This window comes from Cervus elaphus, chromosome 12 (genome assembly GCF_910594005.1).
Source record: "Cervus elaphus chromosome 12, mCerEla1.1, whole genome shotgun sequence".
Classification (NCBI taxonomy): Eukaryota; Metazoa; Chordata; class Mammalia; order Artiodactyla; family Cervidae; genus Cervus; species Cervus elaphus.
Window position 1 is genome coordinate 63,212,133 of NC_057826.1, and position 17,320 is coordinate 63,229,452.

General features: G+C 54.4%; 1 protein-coding gene across 2 annotated transcripts; it reads left to right on the top strand.

Moving 5' to 3' along the window:
* Window positions 1–1,675: 1,675 nt before the first annotated feature.
* PLA2G4F (phospholipase A2 group IVF) lies at window positions 1,676–16,912 on the top strand. 2 transcript variants are annotated; one of them, XM_043921057.1, is made up of 20 exons: window positions 1,676–1,827; window positions 2,855–2,927; window positions 3,468–3,658; window positions 3,748–3,876; window positions 4,304–4,344; window positions 4,557–4,599; window positions 5,067–5,133; window positions 7,385–7,551; window positions 7,647–7,751; window positions 7,944–7,981; window positions 8,173–8,308; window positions 9,915–10,051; window positions 10,277–10,499; window positions 11,230–11,344; window positions 11,570–11,707; window positions 11,799–11,906; window positions 12,887–13,081; window positions 13,352–13,518; window positions 14,034–14,220; window positions 14,513–16,912. In XM_043921057.1, exons 1-20 carry the CDS (start codon window positions 1,717–1,719, stop codon window positions 14,731–14,733), a joined length of 2,592 nt encoding a protein of 863 aa, XP_043776992.1. In that variant the 5' UTR covers window positions 1,676–1,716; the 3' UTR covers window positions 14,734–16,912. The 2 variants fall into 2 exon arrangements, with proteins under 2 accessions (XP_043776992.1, XP_043776993.1); XM_043921058.1 differs by having other exon boundaries at window positions 3,522–3,658.
* Window positions 16,913–17,320: the final 408 nt, after the last annotated feature.

The window sequence follows — 17,320 nt, forward strand, 5'->3', positions numbered from 1 at the left end:
CTGTGCTGTCCAGTTCAGCTAGTGTGTAGTGCTGTATTGACAGCACACATGGAGAACATCTCATCGCAACGCGTCAGTAGACACACTGCAGCTCTAGCTGATCCAGACTGTTTCCCCTTCACATGTTAGGGCCACATGCCTCTTCCTGCAGCTGAGAATGACCGGGAGGTGCATGGTGGGTGTGGAATTGATGGGAGTAAGGAACTGAGGGATGTTTAAGAAGTGAAGAAATGTGGGTCCACTTTGGCCAGCTCCAAAACAGCGGTCTGTTCTTTCTGTGTCCTCAAGAGCCATCTCTGGCCATCCTGAGTTCTCTCTGGAAATGAAAAACATCTGGGACTAAGAGGTTTGACTTTGTTGAGGCATGGGACTGATGGCTTCCAGGAGAGGGTGAGGTACAGCCTAGAAAACAGTCTGTCAGGAGCCCTGGACGCCAGGCCTGGCTGACTCTGCCCCCAGCTAGCTCCGTGCCCCTGCCCTCTTCGATCTCCCCTGCTGTGTACAGATCACCAAGAAGGTGGGACACCATTTCTGAGATCCCAGAATAGGTTCTTGACCTCATGCTCCAAATTGAGCAAAAACAGGCACTCCCCTTTGGGACCTGGCCAACAGCAGTTCTGGGAGTTTCTGGTCTGCACTTGCCTGTGGGTTTCATTTTGGAGTTGAATCACTTCATTTGGAATGTCATTTTTTCAGTCTCCAACTTGGGCCACAGGAAAGAGAGTGGAGATGACTGGGTCTTGGTTGAGGAAAAGAAATGTATCTCTCAACAACTCACTGCCCTAGAGAGCCTTTCTTCCAGGAACAGTGCCTATCTTGGACACATGGTTGTGGTCCACGGAAAGGGGGACATCACACACCATCTGCAGCCTCAGGCTCACGATGGTCAGAGGGGACTCTGACGCCTTTATCTCCAGTAGCTTAAGGACAAGCGGTTTTGGCCTGCCCTTATCCATACCACCTGGCCATATGCCTACTTCTGTCCCTGGACCATCCAGGCATTTCCACTGATTCAAGAAGAGCCCCTGGGCAGAAGCCACGGGCAATCAGGAGTCTGAATTTCTTCAGGATGACGTTGGGCCCTCTTCACCTTTGGACCAGGGCCTAGGGCAGTGCTCCCTCAGGATTTGAAGAACAAGTGAGGGAGACCTTGAGAGATTAGAAATACCTTTGAGTTCAGATGAAACACTGGACACCAGAGATTTCCAAGTTTCTGCTTAAGAGTCTTGGGGAAGGTGGGACTTGAAAGGTGTTGGTTTTAGGATTTTCTGGTAGTTTGGGGGAGACTAGGCCCCTAATACAACACTTTCTGGCTGCTCTTCCCTGGACCACATGTGTTGGCATCATCTCAAAGGCTTGTTGGAAATACAAACACCTGGGTTCTATCCATACCCACTAAATCAAATCATCTGGGGCTAGGCCTCAGGCGTCTTATTTTCCATAAGCAGCCCCCTGAAAACCAGGGGCTGGGACTGGGAACCAGAGTGCCCATTCTGCATCCTCTTGGAAAGGATCTGAAGTCCCTCCTGACAGAGGAAACTGGGCTCCAGGCACTTCCTGGAGCATGTCAAACCCCACCTCCAGCCCCAGTTGAGAGTGCTCAGTGGAGCGGCCAGCTCCACCCTCCCCACCCCAGTTACCTGTCAGACCTGAGCCAGCAGCCAGTGTGGCCAGAGTGCAGGCAGGGTTTCCTGCCAGGAATTGGGCTGCCTGGCCATGCTCTGGGCGCTCTGGCCCAGGTGGCTGGCAAGCAAGGCGCTGCCCCTCCTGGGTGTGGTGCAGCTACAGAAGCGAGAGAAGAGGGGACCTCAGTGGAGGCAGTGGCGGGTAAAGTATCTGATCTTCCCCGGGGGTGTGGACAGGAGAAGTTCTGGGAGCGGGAGCCCAGTCTGCTGTGGAGACTGGGGCCAACCCTGGGAATGCATTTGGATCTGGGCCAGGACCAATTCACTCCAGATTACCTGGTAGAGTTTAGAGAATCTGGCCAAACAATAATCTTAAAAATAATCCCACCCAGTTAGGAAGTGGAGGGCGAGGTGATGTGTGACACTTGGCAGCTGGTTGGGTTAGCCTGGCGGTAGAGTTGGGGGGTTGGTGGTTGAGGGGGTGGTGAGAGTGAGGGGCTCGCTGGGGTCTGGAGGAGATAGTCTCACCCCTGGGAGGCTGCAGTCTGCTCTCCCGAGCCCAACCTGCCGTCTCCTTAGCGACTTGTCAGACCAGTACCAGCTGCATGACTCTAGGTTTCCCTTCACCTGCCTGCCCCGTCTTGGGCCATCTTTTAGCCTTTGTCAGGAGCTGGTGGGTGCAGCTCATCACAGTTTTCTCTTTTGATAATCTCCTAAACACCTTACTTGAGGTTTCACTTCAGCTGTTCAGCTATAGCAGTGGTACTATAGTCAGGAGAGCTGCACGTTTGTGGTGCACAATAAACATAATTACTGAACATAATTAGTTAATGTATTAAGTAATTATCCTGGGCACTTTGTATGATTTCTCATTTAAGACTCACTATAACCCTGTGAGATTATCATCTTAACACCCACCTTAGAGACAGGGAAACTAAAGCACAGGGAAATGAAGTTACTTGCCCAAGGTCATTTAGCTAGTCCACGGTGCAGCTTTGATTTGATCCTGGCCCGACTGATTTCAAGGTCACATTCATCACCAATGTGCTCAGCTCCCAGTGCTTCACCTGCCAAGGCCTCCTGGGTTCCTGGCGCAGGGACATCAGTGACCCTGGGCCAGGCTGCCTGACGCTCTGTGATGGGACGAGGGAAACCCGAGGTGGGCCCCACGGCAGGGAGGTCAGGCCCCACAGCTGGCTTCCTGGAACCGAGTCTTTCTGTCCTTTCAGCGGGAGACCCACCCCTACTATGACCTCCAGGTGAAGGTGCTGAGAGCCAAAAATATCCAGGGCACAGACCTGCGTGAGTCTCCCCTAATGCCACGCTTTCTCCCTTCCTCTCCCTGGGGCCTCCCCAGAGCTCAACAGGGGCTGGTCAGAAGTGCACATGTGTATTTAGAGTCTAGTGGATGGAGGTCTGTCTGGTGAGGGAGCCCAAGGGCCAGGCAGGCAGGAGCTGGAGGGGAGGGGAATATGCAGACCACCGACTCCTTCCTGAGTCTGGCGCATGGAGCAGTGCCAGCCTGGGTGAGTGCATGAGGCCTGCCGCTGCCAGAAGTCACTGTCTGATCTCTAGGGGTTTCCACTGCAAGGCTCACACTGGGCGGGAGCTTGGAGCTCGTTCTCTGGATCAGGGAATTACCCCATGGCCTGTGCTGTGTCACATAATCTCTTCAACTGGTCACCACAGAATTTCCATCCTTTTCAATGGGAGGAGTCTCCCTGGTGGAGATGGACTCAAAGTCAAAGACTTGGGCTCTCCCCATCTCCCTACCCCAGCCTGCTCCATGGGCAGCCTCCCCTCCCCTCTCTGCCCTTCCCACCCAGCCCCAACTTCTTCCAGGCAACCTTTCCAGTCATAAGCTAGAGGCTGAGGACCTGTCCATCCTACCTACAGTGTCCAAAGCTGACTGCTATGTGCAACTGTGGCTGCCCTCAGCATCCCCCAGCCCCGCCCGGACCAGGGTGGTGGCCAACTGCAGGGACCCCGAGTGGAACGAGACCTTCCACTACCGGATCCATGGTGCCGTGAAGGTGGGGGCTGGACTGCGGAGGGGGAGGTCTCTTCCCAGATGCTTGCTTCCTGCCCCGTCTAAGGTCCCCTCTTTCGACACTGTCCCTAGAATGTCCTGGAGCTCACCCTCTATGACAAGGACATCCTGGAGAATGACCAGCTCTCCCTGCTGCTCTTTGATCTGAGGAGCCTCAAGCCAGGCCAACCACACAGACACACCTTCCCCCTCAGCCAGCAGGTGAGCTGCCCCACCTGCGCCTGCAGTGGGCTCAGCCTGAGGAGACGAGGCAGTGGGCACAGGGGTCTGCCGGTCAGCATGGGCCAGACCTCCAGGACAAATGTCCTCCATCCTGCAGTGCTGGTCCCACAAAGCCTTCCTACAAACACGCCTTCCCTGAGTGAAGCCAACACGTGGGCTCCTTGAGGGCACGGGCTCTGTGTCTCTGTCAGTCATTAATCCTCAGTGTCTAGAACATACCTGCCCACAGCCTTGAATGGATGGAGCTCCTGGTGGCGGTGCCGCTACCCCATCCTGGGCCCATGAGCAGCCACGACAGTGGTCTCCCTTCTAGTCCCTGGAGCTGAGTAGGATCGGGGGTGGAGGGAAGGTCCTGAAACTCTGGGAGTACTTCGAAAACTGGTGCTCCCTTGCTCCCTCCATGTAGGATTCACACGAGCTGCAGGTGGAATTTGTTTTGGAGAAGAGGTGAGTTCCAGTGGAGCCCGTACCCTCCCATTTATGCTGAGATCCTACCAGCTCCCAATCACTAGGTCCTGCACTGACCTGGTCTGAGAGGGGAGGTCCTGATCCTGACACCCACTCTAACCCCAAACCTGCCCTGCTCCCAAGTTCTTCAACTGCTTTGGTTACATTATTATAATAACAGCCATCTTGAGGGATTCATGTGTCCCTTGCAGCCAGGTGCCCGCGTCTGAAATCATCACTAATGGGGTCCTGGTGGTGAGTAGGGGAGACCAGTTGGGGGATCTTCAGGGCTTGGGGGGGCTTTGAGGAGTCCAGACTGAGCCCATCATGCCCACTTGCCTGAAGGGCACTCAAGGGGAGACATGCAGGGGATGCATCTCCAAGGACAAGGGGGCACCTTGCCTCCACCTGAGGGAATAGCCCAGAAGCCAGCCTTCCCTCCTGGGCACAGCACTCTGCTCAATCAGGCCCCTGGGTTCTGTGACTGCCAAGGAGCCACTGGCCAGGGCCCCTTTTCTCCTTCCCCTTTCCTTCCAGGGGACACTGCCTCTGAGTCCTGGGAGGGGTCTATGACAGAAAACTCTTGCTCATAAAGGCACAGGCCCTGGGAAGGATGTCAGCTCAACCTTTCCCCAGAGAGCCCTCCCCCCCTCTCTCCTGGTTCAGGCCCTGTTCAGGGCCCCAAGGATGCCCTGGCTCCCACAGCCCTCTGCTTTCCTCAGGTTCAGCCATGTTTGAGAATCCAGGGCACACTCGGGGGCGATGGGACAGCCCCACGTCTAGAGCACGGTGAGTCTGGCCAGGGGCCTGGGCTCTTGTCTTCTCTCCTGGGGGGTTGGAGGCTGCTGGTTTCAAGAAGATTGGTCTTAGGCAGAAAATTCTTAATTTTTCATTGCTTAAAGCTGACCGAGGATGAAATGGATTGCCTCTGAAAGTAGTGAATTTCTGTCTCTGGAAGTATTCTAGCACAGTGGCTGTATCAGTTTGACTACTGATGTACAAAAAATACCCACAAAATCTCAGTGGCAGACACATCTGGAGGTCAGCTGGGGCAGGGCTGATCTAGGCTGGGCTTGGTGGGGTGACCTGGCTTGGCTCCCATGTCCCTCGTCTACCTGCTGTGACCAGCGGACAAGCCCGGGCATATGTTGAAGACATCTGCAGAGGTGTAAGAGAGCAAGTCCAGATGAGCAAGAGCTTTTCGAGTCTTTGGTTACATCACCGCCACTCACTAACATTTTGTTAGCCAAAACAAGCACAAGGCTGACTCTAAGTTGGAGGGTGAGGAATACAGCAGCTTCTTTAGTGGAAGGAATTGAGGTCATGTGACAAAGAGACCTCCAGAAGTGAAGAACTGGGGCCATTGCGGTCTGTCGCGGAAGGCAGGCACTCGGGAGGGGGCCCAGGTGTGGGAGGGGAGTGGAGGCTGTGTGGCAGCTAAGGTCACTCTGATGCTGGGAGTCTGGGCCTCCGGGCCAAGTGCTACCCAGGTAACATCGGGCACTTTCTATGAGTCAGGCACTGGGCTAAGCATTTTATAGTGTTTTATTTTTGAACCCTCAGAACAACCTCGTAAAATAGGTACAGTCGTTACTCTCTTTTAATTCATGAGACAGAGGCTCAAAGAAGAAGTTTGCTTAAAGTCACACAATCAATAAGTGATGGAGCAGATCCAGGCCCAGGTCTGTGACACCCAGACCTGTTTGCTCCCCCCACCACAGCTTTTATTGTTTCTTTCTATGAATAGTCCATATTAGTCTCAGCCTGAAAACTGTGGTGTAAGTAGAAGTATCACTTATTTTTAAATTTCCTTCCACCCCTGCTCATGTCAAGTTCCAGGTCTCATTTGGTGCCAAAGAAGGCATATAGGGAAAGGGATTCCATTTGGACCTCTGCTTCTGAGTGTTTGGGATCTGGGGCTCTTTTGTGGGTCTGTCTGGTCCCCTCTTTGTGGGTGTCATTTGTAGCTCTTTCTGTCTGGGGTCTTGCTTGCTGTCCAGAAAGCTGCAGAGTCAAGGGCAGGCCCTGCTGCTCCTGGGCCCCCAGGCCTCTTCCTGCCTCCTCCCAGGCTGGCCTCACCCAGGCAGGGCCAGCTCTTCTCTACTTCCCCAAGCCTGTCCTCTCTGTGCCACGAATCCACGTCCTCCTTCTACCTCCCCTGCAAACCCTCTCTGTTCTCACAAGGTCTTATGCTTCGGAAACAATGTGCAGCTTACTTGCTTTCTCTCTGGCCACAAACCTGCCCCAAGGCAGTCAGCACAGGGCTTGAATAGGGCACCAGAGGGGAAGTACCTGTTGAAAACTGGTAATTAATATAATAATTAATATAGGATCATTATAATATACGGAGAAGGCAATAGCAACCCACTCCAGTACTCTTGCCTGGAGAATCCCAGGGACGGTGGAGCCTGGTGGGCTGCTGTCTATGGGGTCGCACAGAGTCGGACATGATTGAAGCGACTTGGCGGCAGCAGCAGCATTATAATACGATCCTATATATATATTAAAAAATACATGTTTTATACCAGGCTTCCGAGGTGGCACTAATGGTAAAGAAGTCACCTGCCAATGCAGGACACGTAGAGACCTGGGATCAATCCCTGAGTCAGGAAGATTCCTTGGAGAAGGAATTGGCAACCCACTCCAGTATCCTTTCCTGGAGAAATCCATGGAGAGAGGAGTCTGGTGGGCTACAGTCCATGAGGTTGCAAAAGAGTCGGACACGACTGAAGTAACTTAGCATGCACTTGTGTTATATACTTAATACAATAAACTCAAAATCATCAGCCCCATAAGCCCTGAGCAGGAGCTCTTCGCTTAACATCAGCTCCCAGTTCTGACCAGGACAGGTTATAGGACCCTGAGTGTCTTTCGTGATACCTTGCCTGTGGAACACGGTGTCAGAGAGTGAGCAGGGTGACGAGCTGACATTTCCAAGGGGAAGAAAAGGGGAGTTGCAGCTGGGGTGCCACCATCATGAGCCACACACACCCCACGCTCACCCCCTCACCCGGCACTCACCTGGGCGCTCTGCTCTCAGGCCCTAGGCAGATTCAGCTGGCAGTGCCTGGAGCCTACGAGAAGCCCCAGCTCTTGCCCTTGCAGCCTCCCATGGAGACGGGCGTCCCAGCCACGTTTACCTTCCATGTGAACCCAGTACTCAGCTCCAGGCTGGAGGTGGACCCAGGAGAGAAGCTCATGGTCCAGGTGAGTGACGTGGCCTGGGAAGGAGCAAATGACAGAATCAGTCCAGTCTGGACAAGGCCCCTTTCCCTCTCCTCTGAGTGTTTTCTTCTCCACAGGGTGACCCGAGGGCCAAGGAGGAGGCCCAGACCAGCAAGCCTGGCATCCTGCTCTCCTCTCTGGCCCTAGGCCAGGAGCAGCAGTGTGTCGTGGCCCTGGGGGAGGTAAGGCCCTGTCCAGGTGCCTGAGGGATCCCTGCCTGCTCTGTCACCACCAAAAAGGGTCAGGGGGAGGAGGTCAAGATAAGGCCAGCCTGGAGCTCAGTCACAATGTCCACATCCGGGCCAGAGTCACCAGAGCAACCAGTGCTGTGAGTCCCACTCAGTGCTCTGGTGATGGGCTGTTGTCTCTTCCAGGGCCAGGAGGTGGCCATGAGTGTGAAGGCAGAGATGAGGTGAGGCAGTGGGGGTGCTATTCTGCTGACTCAGCTCAGCTGGAGGTTGGGGGTGTCTGGTTCCCATGGGGTCTTCCTGAGGGGTCCCCTGGAGTGTGCATCTGTCTGCTCCTGTGAAAATGGGTTTGGCTGGAGACTCTCCTCTAGTGAACCGTCACCCAGTACCCAACCCCCAACCTCATCTGAGGCAGCTCTGGGGACCTTGACCTGCGTCTTGGCTTCGACCTCTGTGATGGGGAGAAGGAGTTTCTGGAGAAGAGGAAGCGGCTCGTGTCCAAGGCCCTTCAGCAAGCTTTGGGGTTGAGCCAGGCTCCCGACAGTAGCCAGGTATGGAATGGATGAGCTGGGCCCCAGAGTGGCTGGGACCAAATCCAACTTCTTCCTTGAGAGGACTGACTGTGTGGCTACGAGGTGACAGGAAGTGTTGAGGAAGAGTGGGGACCAGTGGAGGAAGGCAGCCAGCCTGTTTGCCTGAGCTGACGGGCATGCTCGGGACAGTCAGGACCCCATACATAATGCGGGCTGAGCAGCCTCAGCTGAGGGGGCTCTATTAGTCTGCTCCAGCTGCTATAACAGAACACCCCAGACTGGTGGCTCAAAAAATGGACATTTATTATCTAGCCTGGAGGCTGGAAGTTCCAGATCAAGGAGCCATCAGGGTTAGCATCTGATGAGGCTGCTCTTGCTGACTGTAGACGGCCACCTTCTGGCTGGGCCCTCACATGGCCTTTCCCCCATGCATGTGCAAGGGTTTGGGGGAGTCTCTCTCCCTTCCTCTTCTTACAAGGACACCAGTCCTATGGGATGAAGGTCCCACCCTTATCACCTCACACGATCTATATTACCTCCTTATTGGCCTCCCGCCCATGTCCGCGGGAGGCTGCAGGGGCAAGGACACAATGCAGTCTTTAAGAGTAGACAAAGAGATTTGGAAGTGGAGGCTCCATGGGAGCCTGTGTCTGGGAGGCAGGGGGAAAGGCAGTGCTGAGGGGGAGACCTGGGGTAAATCGGGAACAAGCAGTGGCTTCCTCCTGTGCCTGGTGCTGACCAGCTGAGCCAGCCTAGACTTCTGGTTTGGTAATGCCTGCCCTGCACCTGGTCTCCATTCTGTGGGCAGAGGGTAGAAAGGGCACAGGCCTGCTAACAGGCACTCTGCCTCCTCTAGCCCTCTGAAGGCACAGTGACCTTGTTGGGATGTGGCCACAGAGCATTTTTTTCAAGACAGGAGAAGGAAGGAAAAACAGGGAAAGGAACCAGAAGCCTGGGGTGGAATGAAGCAGACCTTCCTGGAAAATTTGAGGAGCCAAAAAGTTTCTAGTCTGATCCCACCTGGCCCCTCTGATCCTAAAAAGACATCTGGGCACCTCTTGTGTCTGGGGCAGGTCCAAGCTGCATGCTGGCGTTTGTCACTTCACTTCTTGTTCTCAGCTGGGGGTAACTTCATGCCCCACCCATCTAGGGGACATTTGTCACCACCACTGGGGGAGGAGAGGGGGATGCTACTGGTGTCTGTTGGGTAATGGCCAGAAATGTTGCTCAACGTCCTATAACACACAGAATAAGTTCCTTACAACAAAGAATGATCTGGTCCAAAATCACCAACAGTGCCAAGGTTGAGAAACCTGGATTTCACTGTTTTGAGCAAATCCAATACACCTCCCAGGTACATACTTTCCTGGTATAATGTTAAGAGCCATCTCTGAGGCTCTACTGCATCAGTTTGAGAGCCTAGTACTTACTATGGGTATGAGTGTGGACACAGTATCTAAACACCCTGAGCCTAAGTTTCCTCATCTGTAAAGTGGGGATGCCACTGGGTTGCTTTGAAGATTCTGTGAGATAACACAAGACTCAGACCAGTGTCTGATAGGCTGAGAAATAGCAGATGAGCAACAGTGGGAGTAGAAGTTATCATGACTCTCATTGTGCCCAGGTGCCGGTGGTAGCCGTGCTGGGCTCCGGAGGTGGAACCCGAGCCATGTCTTCTTTGTATGGCAGCCTGGCTGGGCTACAGGAGCTCGGCCTCTTGGACACTGTGACCTACCTGAGCGGCGTCTCTGGGTCCACCTGGTAAGTGAGGTAGGGGCAGGACAAAATAAAGGAGAGCTCTGAAGGGGCAGGAGTGTGACCTGGTGATCTGGTGAGGAGGCCCAGGAAGGGACAGAGTCCACAGGGCCCTCTGAGTAGGTGGTGCAGGTCAGAGCAACGGATGGGGGAGGAGGGGTGACTCACAGACACCTGCATCTCTCTATCCTCTTGCTGTGCCTCCCTGTCCCTAATTCCCTCCATACCCAGGTGCATCTCCACACTCTACAAGGACCCAGCCTGGTCCCAGGTGGCCTTGCAGGGCCCTATTGAGCGTGCCCAGGCTCAAGTGTGCAGCAGTAAGATGGGGGCAGTGTCCACGGAGCGCCTGCAGTACTACGCCCAGGAACTGGGGAGCCGGGAAAGCAGCGGCCACCGTAGTTCCCTCGTTGATCTCTGGGGCCTTCTCGTTGAATATTTCCTGTACCAGGAGGTAAGAGATGAGTCGGTAATGAATGAACGTGGCTCCAGTCCACCTTACCCCATCAGCACTTAGTTCCACTAAAGCTTTCCAAAACCTTAGTGCTTAGGCCTCACTGCCAGAGATGCTGGTTGTGGTTGGTGAGTTGTCAAGCCCTAGTTCGGGTCTGCTTTGAAAGTGCACCAAAGGATTCCAACCTGCTGATGAGGAAGAATGCCACTCCAGCCCACTGGCCAAACAGGCATGATGCACTTCACCTGGTGTCTTCTCCGGGAACTGCAGACCCAGCAGGCACTAGGAAATGAGATGAGAGCTAAGTGAAGTTCTTAGGACCCTGGAGACCTATGGGTCCTGGCCCACTGGTGTGTGGCTGTTAGTTGTGAAAGTGATATCTTATTTCTAAGAAAAGAATACATGTTTTCTAGTGATTTACTTTTTAAAAGAAAGTAGATTGGATTTTCAGTTATTCCTTTAAAAATGTCGCTTGACTCCCTTGGGTTCTGATATGCTTTCTTGAATGGGAAGAAAGGGAGAGGGTGTTCCCAAAGGCCCTGGGGCTGCACAAAGCCCACAGTGGCCTCTGCTCTGCTGCAGCCCAAAGCCTGTCCTCTCCAGAGCTGTCTCTAGATTGCAGCCCTTAGCAACCGAAGTCTTGGGGGCACACCACACCACGCAGGGTGGCACGGGGCTGTGGGAAGGGAACTCCCAAAAGGCCAAGTGGTCTCCCTTCTTTCCTGACCAGGAAAATCCTGCCAAGCTGTCTGACCAGAAGGAGGCAGTCAGCCAGGGCCAGAACCCTTACCCCATCTACAGCAGCGTCAACGTCCGCAGCAACGTCAGTGGGGAGGGCTTTGCAGGTGCCAGGGTGTGGGGACCTAGGGAGCAGGTAGAGGCAATGGTGGGGGCGGGTGTAAGAGGCCAGGGTTTTCAGGGTACAGGTGGGTGCCTTGGAGCAGCACAGTGGACCTGCTGCATCCTGCTCTGGACAAGGCAAATATTCCTGCTCAGGCACAAGGGTGGTGGGGAACCATGGGCTCCTGGTCAGAAGCCCCTGGCGACATTCCCTTCACTTTGGCTCCCAGAGTGGTGCGAGTTCACCCCCCATGAGGTCGGCTTCCCCAAGTATGGAGCGTATGTTCCCACCGAGCTCTTTGGCTCAGACTTCTTCATGGGGCGACTGCTGCAGCTCCGGCCCGAGTCCCGGATCTGCTACCTGCAGGGTACGTCTAGGTGCGAGGGCTGGGGACAGCGCAGGCTCCGTGAAGTGGGTGGAGGGGTTGTGAAGGCCTGGGGCCTTGCCTTTTTCCCTAGGTATGTGGGGCAGCGCCTTTGCAGCCAGCCTGGATGAGATCTTCCTGAAGACCGCTGGCCGGGGCCTCAGCTTCCTAGACTGGTGCAGAGACAGTGTGAAAATCACAGGTGAGAGCAGAGATCCCCCAACCAAGCCCACCTCCAGCCCCCAATACCTCTTCCCAGCAATAGGACCCTGGCAGAGGCCTAAGGAATGAGGGCAAAGGACTTGGATGTCCCATTCAGTTCAGAGATGTACTGAGAAGATATCTTCTGGCTTAGGGTCTCTGGATGCCCAGAGGTCTACAGAGAGGCTGGAGGATGGGGGACCCATGTCAGAAAATGGAGTGGGAGCTGTGAGTGCTCTGTGATAAGCCTATGCCTTTAATTCTCCATTTGAGCTTCAATTAGATCAATCTGGGGCTACTGGGCAGCTGGCTGATCCTCTGCCCACCCACCTCAGGGCTCCCCTTCAGCCCACTCCTTAAATGGCCCATGAGCTTCCTGCTACGTAGAATACCTTTCCCGCCTTTCTTCCCTGGGTAACTTTTGCCCTGTTCTAAAAGTTCAGCTCAGACATTATTTTGTCAGGAGGCATCTCTGTTCCACTCCGTTCCCCCAGATTGATCGAGGGTCTGACCGCCAAATTCCAGTAGAACCGTACGCACATCCCATGTGGTCCTGACCCTAGGGCATTGTCACCATTATGACCTCTTTACGTGACTCTCCCCTGGTATGCTGTGAGCCTTGGAGGGCCAGGGCCAGGCCTGTCCACCTCTGCAATCCTGTGCCCAGCACAGTGGCCAGCATGACACGTGATAATTGCTCAGCAGGTGTTTAATGGGTGAAATTCTAACTGGAAGTTGCCCATGCAGCTTTAAGGGTAGGTGGTATTTAATACATGCTATGTCATAGGCAACGTTCAAAATATGGGGACCATGAAAGAAAGTCATTTAAGTTTGGGAAGCAGTGGTCAGAGGCCTGGGAGTTGGGGTTGGGGAAGAGGAGGGGTATGGGGAGATGAAGTGGGCTTCTATGAAGCATAAGGACCACTGGGCAAAGGGGGGGCACCACTTCTCACTGAATTTCACCCTCCCACCTCCACCTAGATGACTGCCAAGAGCTCCAGCTTCACGATCCAGCGCGCCTGAGAACCAGGCTCTTCACCCCTCAGGGACCCTTCTATCAGGTTGTACAGGACATATGCACCTCCCGGCTGACCTCAGCTGAGAACTCCAACTTCACCCGGGGCCTCCTCCTGCACAAGGACTATGTGTCTGGCAGGGAATTTGTGGCCTGGAAAGGTGGGTGCTGCTCTGGGCAGGGTCCCACCTACTGCCTGTGCCTGTGGCTCACTGAGGCCAGTTCTGCCTTTTGACCATGATGGGAGTTGGGGTGGAGCTCCGGCTGCGCTGGGAGGCCGGCGGGGGAAGAACTGTGATGACTGTGCTGAGAGGCAGGGCTGGGAGCTGAGATGGGAGACCCTGTGGCTGTCAGAGACAGGAGGAGAGCTCTCGACAGAGAGGGGCGAAGAGAAGAGGGGTGCTGCAGAGCACGAGCATATCTTTGTGCAGATTTGCATCCAGACGCCTTCCCCAACGAGCTCACTCCCATGCGGGACTGTCTAAACTTGGTGGATGGAGGCTTTGCCATCAACTCCCCATTCCCGCTGAGCCTGCAGCCACAGAGAGCTGTGGACCTCATTCTGTCCTTCGACTATTCCCTGCATGCCCCTTTTGAGGTAAGGTGCAGGGCGGGTGGGGGATGGGTCTTTGCTACAGCAGCCTGGCTGGGCATTGAGGGATCACCCATTAAGAAGGGCCTGGGTTCTGAGCTGTGGGTGAGCACCTTGTGAACCGTTAGGAGTTCTGGTCTCCCCATCTGGAAGGTGATGGGGGAGAGTGGGAGTCAGGAGAGGAGGCCAAAGAGAGTCCTCAGGAGCCTTTATCTGGGCGAAGAGAAGACTGCTGTTCTGGACTGTGCTGTTTCTGGTGGATTCCTTGCTCCCGTCTGGGCCTAAGTCTAGGTCTGCTGTCCCTTGGTTACAGTGGTAACCACAGAGCCAGCAGGGCCCCCCCAGGGGGTCTCAGTCAGCGGCTCCCTCCAGCCATGTGGGGTTTTGGAGGTGGGATCTGTTTGTGTTGCCTGAAGTCACTTGGCTGGTGGGAGGCAGAGCTGGCGTAGAAGCCTGGGCCTGTGTGAGTCCAGGGAGCCTCAGGTAGGGTCAGAAGTGCACAAGTCAGCATCCCTACTCAGGTCTTACAGATGACAGAGAAGTACTGCCTGGACCGAGGCATCTCCTTCCCCAGGATTGAGGTGTCCCCGGAGGACATGAAGGAACCCCACGAGTGCTACCTCTTTGCCAAGGCTGAGGACCCAAGCTCACCCATCATACTGCACTTCCCCCTGGTCAACCGTACCTTCCGCACACACCTGGCCCCAGGTGAGGGGAGCCTGGGGTCTGGGTCTGGTCCACAGAACCCTGGGCTGGTGAGGAGGGTGCTGTCCCCAGGATGATGTATGAAAGCCTTCCTCTTGGAGGCCCCAGCTGGCCTCTCCTTCCGGGACTCAGCATGCACATTGGCCCGGCTCCTTCTGGAGGGGGAGAGCGCTGAGATGGGGGCCCAAGCAGAACCCATGGAACCAGCTGGATGTCCTGGGGAGGTGGGCTTTTGAATTGGCAACTCCTAGCCACAGAGTACCCTAGCCCAGCCTCTCTCCATGTCCCGTCACAGGTGTGGAGCGAAAAACGGCTGAGGAGAAGGCTGGTGGGGACTTTGTCATCAACGGGCCAGACACTCCCTATGGCATGATGAACTTCACCTACGAGCCCCAAGAGTTTGAGCAGCTGGTGGCCCTGAGTCGATACAACGTCCTGAACAATGTGGAGACTGTGCGCAAGGCCCTCCAGCTGGCTCTCGACCGGCGACAGACTGGGGATAGGACTGGAGGCTGACCCAGGCTGGAGTTGGGGGACTGGGACAGAGGAGGGATCCTGGGCTCCAGACCAGGGCTGGGTAGGGGGAGGGGCAGCGGACCCTGCAGGGCTTCTGCTTCTCATCTCTTTGGAACCTGCACTGAGGTCCCCAGGCCCTGGGGATATTCCTCCAGGGTGCAGCCTGGACTTTTTGGGGTTCCTTCTCCCCTGTGTTTCCAGAGGAGGTGGTGTGTCTCTGGGGGTGTGTGGACTTGGGTCCCCTTTCCCCTGTTTCTGGGAGGAGGTAGTGTGTTGGGGAAGGGGTATGTGGCAGACATGAGCAGTTCTCATCTGACACTGGAGTGTGTGAAGGGACTCAGGCGACCGTCATGGCCCAGGGCCCACGCCAAACACAGAAGGACTTCAGAGGGACCAGGTCTTCAGACCCTCAACAGAAGGGGCGCTGTGAGAGCTGAGTGCAGGCTACTGCCCTGAGCTGATACCAGAAGCAAAGATGCGTCCATCCAATCCACATTTCCTGCAAACAGCCCCAGCCCTGACCATCCCTCCACTCCCCACTGCACCTGCATGCTAAAGGCATCCAGGATAAAGGGGGACTACATCGGTTGCCCATCTGGGTCACTAACCCCAAGGTCCCGCCTGTTAATTCCTCTTCACCTCTGGCCTCCCCTGCCTGCCTCATGGCTCCCCACCCTTCTGTGCTCAGCCTCCTGAAGGCTGTGGGATGATCTCCCCTCCTGGCTGGGCTCCAGCTGGAGGTTCCCCATGCTAATTACCCATCTTTGTTCTTTAAACTTGGGTCACATCCTCTTATCAGGTGTACTTTTGCTACCTTGAGCAAATAGCCTCACCATTCCCAGAAGTTAAATGAGTATGTCTAGAGGGCATATCCATTTATTGGCGCAGAGCAAACATGAATGCATGTGTGTGTGTGTTTCCAGTGGCGCTGGCCTTTGAGCGCCTGTCAGCTGCTAGGGATGGGCAGGGGTAGAGAGAGCCTAGCTGGGAACTCAGAGCCTGGGTTCCCGCCTTTTTCACAGGTGTGTCCTGCCATCTGGGCCATCTACTTCCCTCTTCCTCTGCTTATCATTTCTTCTGACCCACAAGGGACCCTCCAAACATCCGAAGCCTCTCCAGCATTGGCAGATTTCCGGTCTGTGGAGAGGAGATCCGCAATGACTGGGCTTGGTGTGGGGGTCTTCGGGCCCTCTCCCTCTGGCCAGGGCCTCTGTAGCCTCTTTCTCCTCCCGCTGCCCCACCCAACGCTGAACTGCCTGGGGCCCTTCCATGGTCCAGCTGCCATACAGTAAGTCCCCGACACTTGAACCTTCAAGTTGTGAACTTTCAAAGATATAAATGTGCGTTCCATCAGCATCAGGCCCTAGTAAAACTGCAGCTTGCCTTCCATCTCCTAGTGCTGACCATCCCTCAAGCATCTCCCACCTCCTTTTCCTCATCCAGTCAGTAACTCTTTTTGCCTGTTCACTCAATGCCCACCTCTGTATGCCAGCTTTTGTCATGTACTATTTAAGGTACTGTATTGTAAGATTAAAAAGGTTTCCTTTATTTTTTATGTTTTTTATGTATTATTTGTGTGAAAAGTATTATAAACCTATTACAGTACAGTACTATATAGCCAATTGTGTTAGATGGATATCTTAGGCTAACTCTGTTGGATTTAGTGTACAAATTGGACTTACAAACATGTTCTCGGAATGGAACTGGTTTGTACGCTGGGGACTTAGTGTACTCACTGCTCATTCAACACTCCCCTGCTGCCAGGAGTGCTCACTTTGGGTATCGCCTCTGCCTAAATCTGTCTCTCTCTCTTCCCTTCTCTCTCTCTCCCTCAATCACACATACATGCTGTCCATGGCCCAAGTCACTATTCCTCTTTTAATCAGGGAACCTATGTGACAAAGCCTCATCTGTCCCGACTCTGGGAAGAAGACCCTAGTTCTGGTTTCCAGCTGGGAGGAAGGTGTCTAGATCCCAGTGTGTGTCCCTAGCCTGGCCTGGGATCTGAGCCTCTAGCTGGATGGGAACCAGGAGGGCTGGGGGAGCTGGGCCTCAAAAGGGCCAGTGTTTTTTGCTGGTGTGGGGTGGGGCAGCTTGAGTCTCTCCTGCCCCCTCCCTAGAGACCATTGCTTCTCAGATAGACCATCTGATGAGCTGGTGTTTACACATCTTTTATGACTTTCTCCTTTGACCTCCTGTCTTTCTTTTGGTTTTATCTTTCTTTTTGTTGGAGTGCAAAATTGAATAGTTCTATAGTGGAGGAGTTCATCGTTCAGTGTCCTATCCTTTTGCCTTTTCATACTGTTCGTGGGGTTCTCAAGGCAAGAATACTGAAGTGGTTTGCCATTCCCTTCTCCAGTGGACCACGTTTTGTCAGATCTCTCCATCATGACCCGTCCGTCTTGGGTGGCCCTACACGGCATGGCTCATAGTTTCACTGAGTTAGACAGGACTGTGGTCCATGTGATCAGATTGGCTAGTTTTCTGTGATTGTGGTTTTCAGTCTGTCTGCCCTTTGATGGAGAAGGATAAAAGGCTTATGGAAGCTTCTGGATGGGAGAGACTGACTAAGGGGGAAACTGGGTCT

Coding starts and splice junctions, on each gene's coding strand:
- PLA2G4F (XM_043921057.1), top strand. CDS start 1,717: ATGCTCTGGGCGCTCTGGCCCAGGTGGCTGGCAAGCAAGGCGCTGCCC. Junction 10,052..10,276: donor GGCGTCTCTGGGTCCACCTG/GTAAGTGAGGTA, acceptor CTCCATACCCAG/GTGCATCTCCACACTCTACA. Junction 13,082..13,351: donor GGAATTTGTGGCCTGGAAAG/GTGGGTGCTGCT, acceptor ATCTTTGTGCAG/ATTTGCATCCAGACGCCTTC.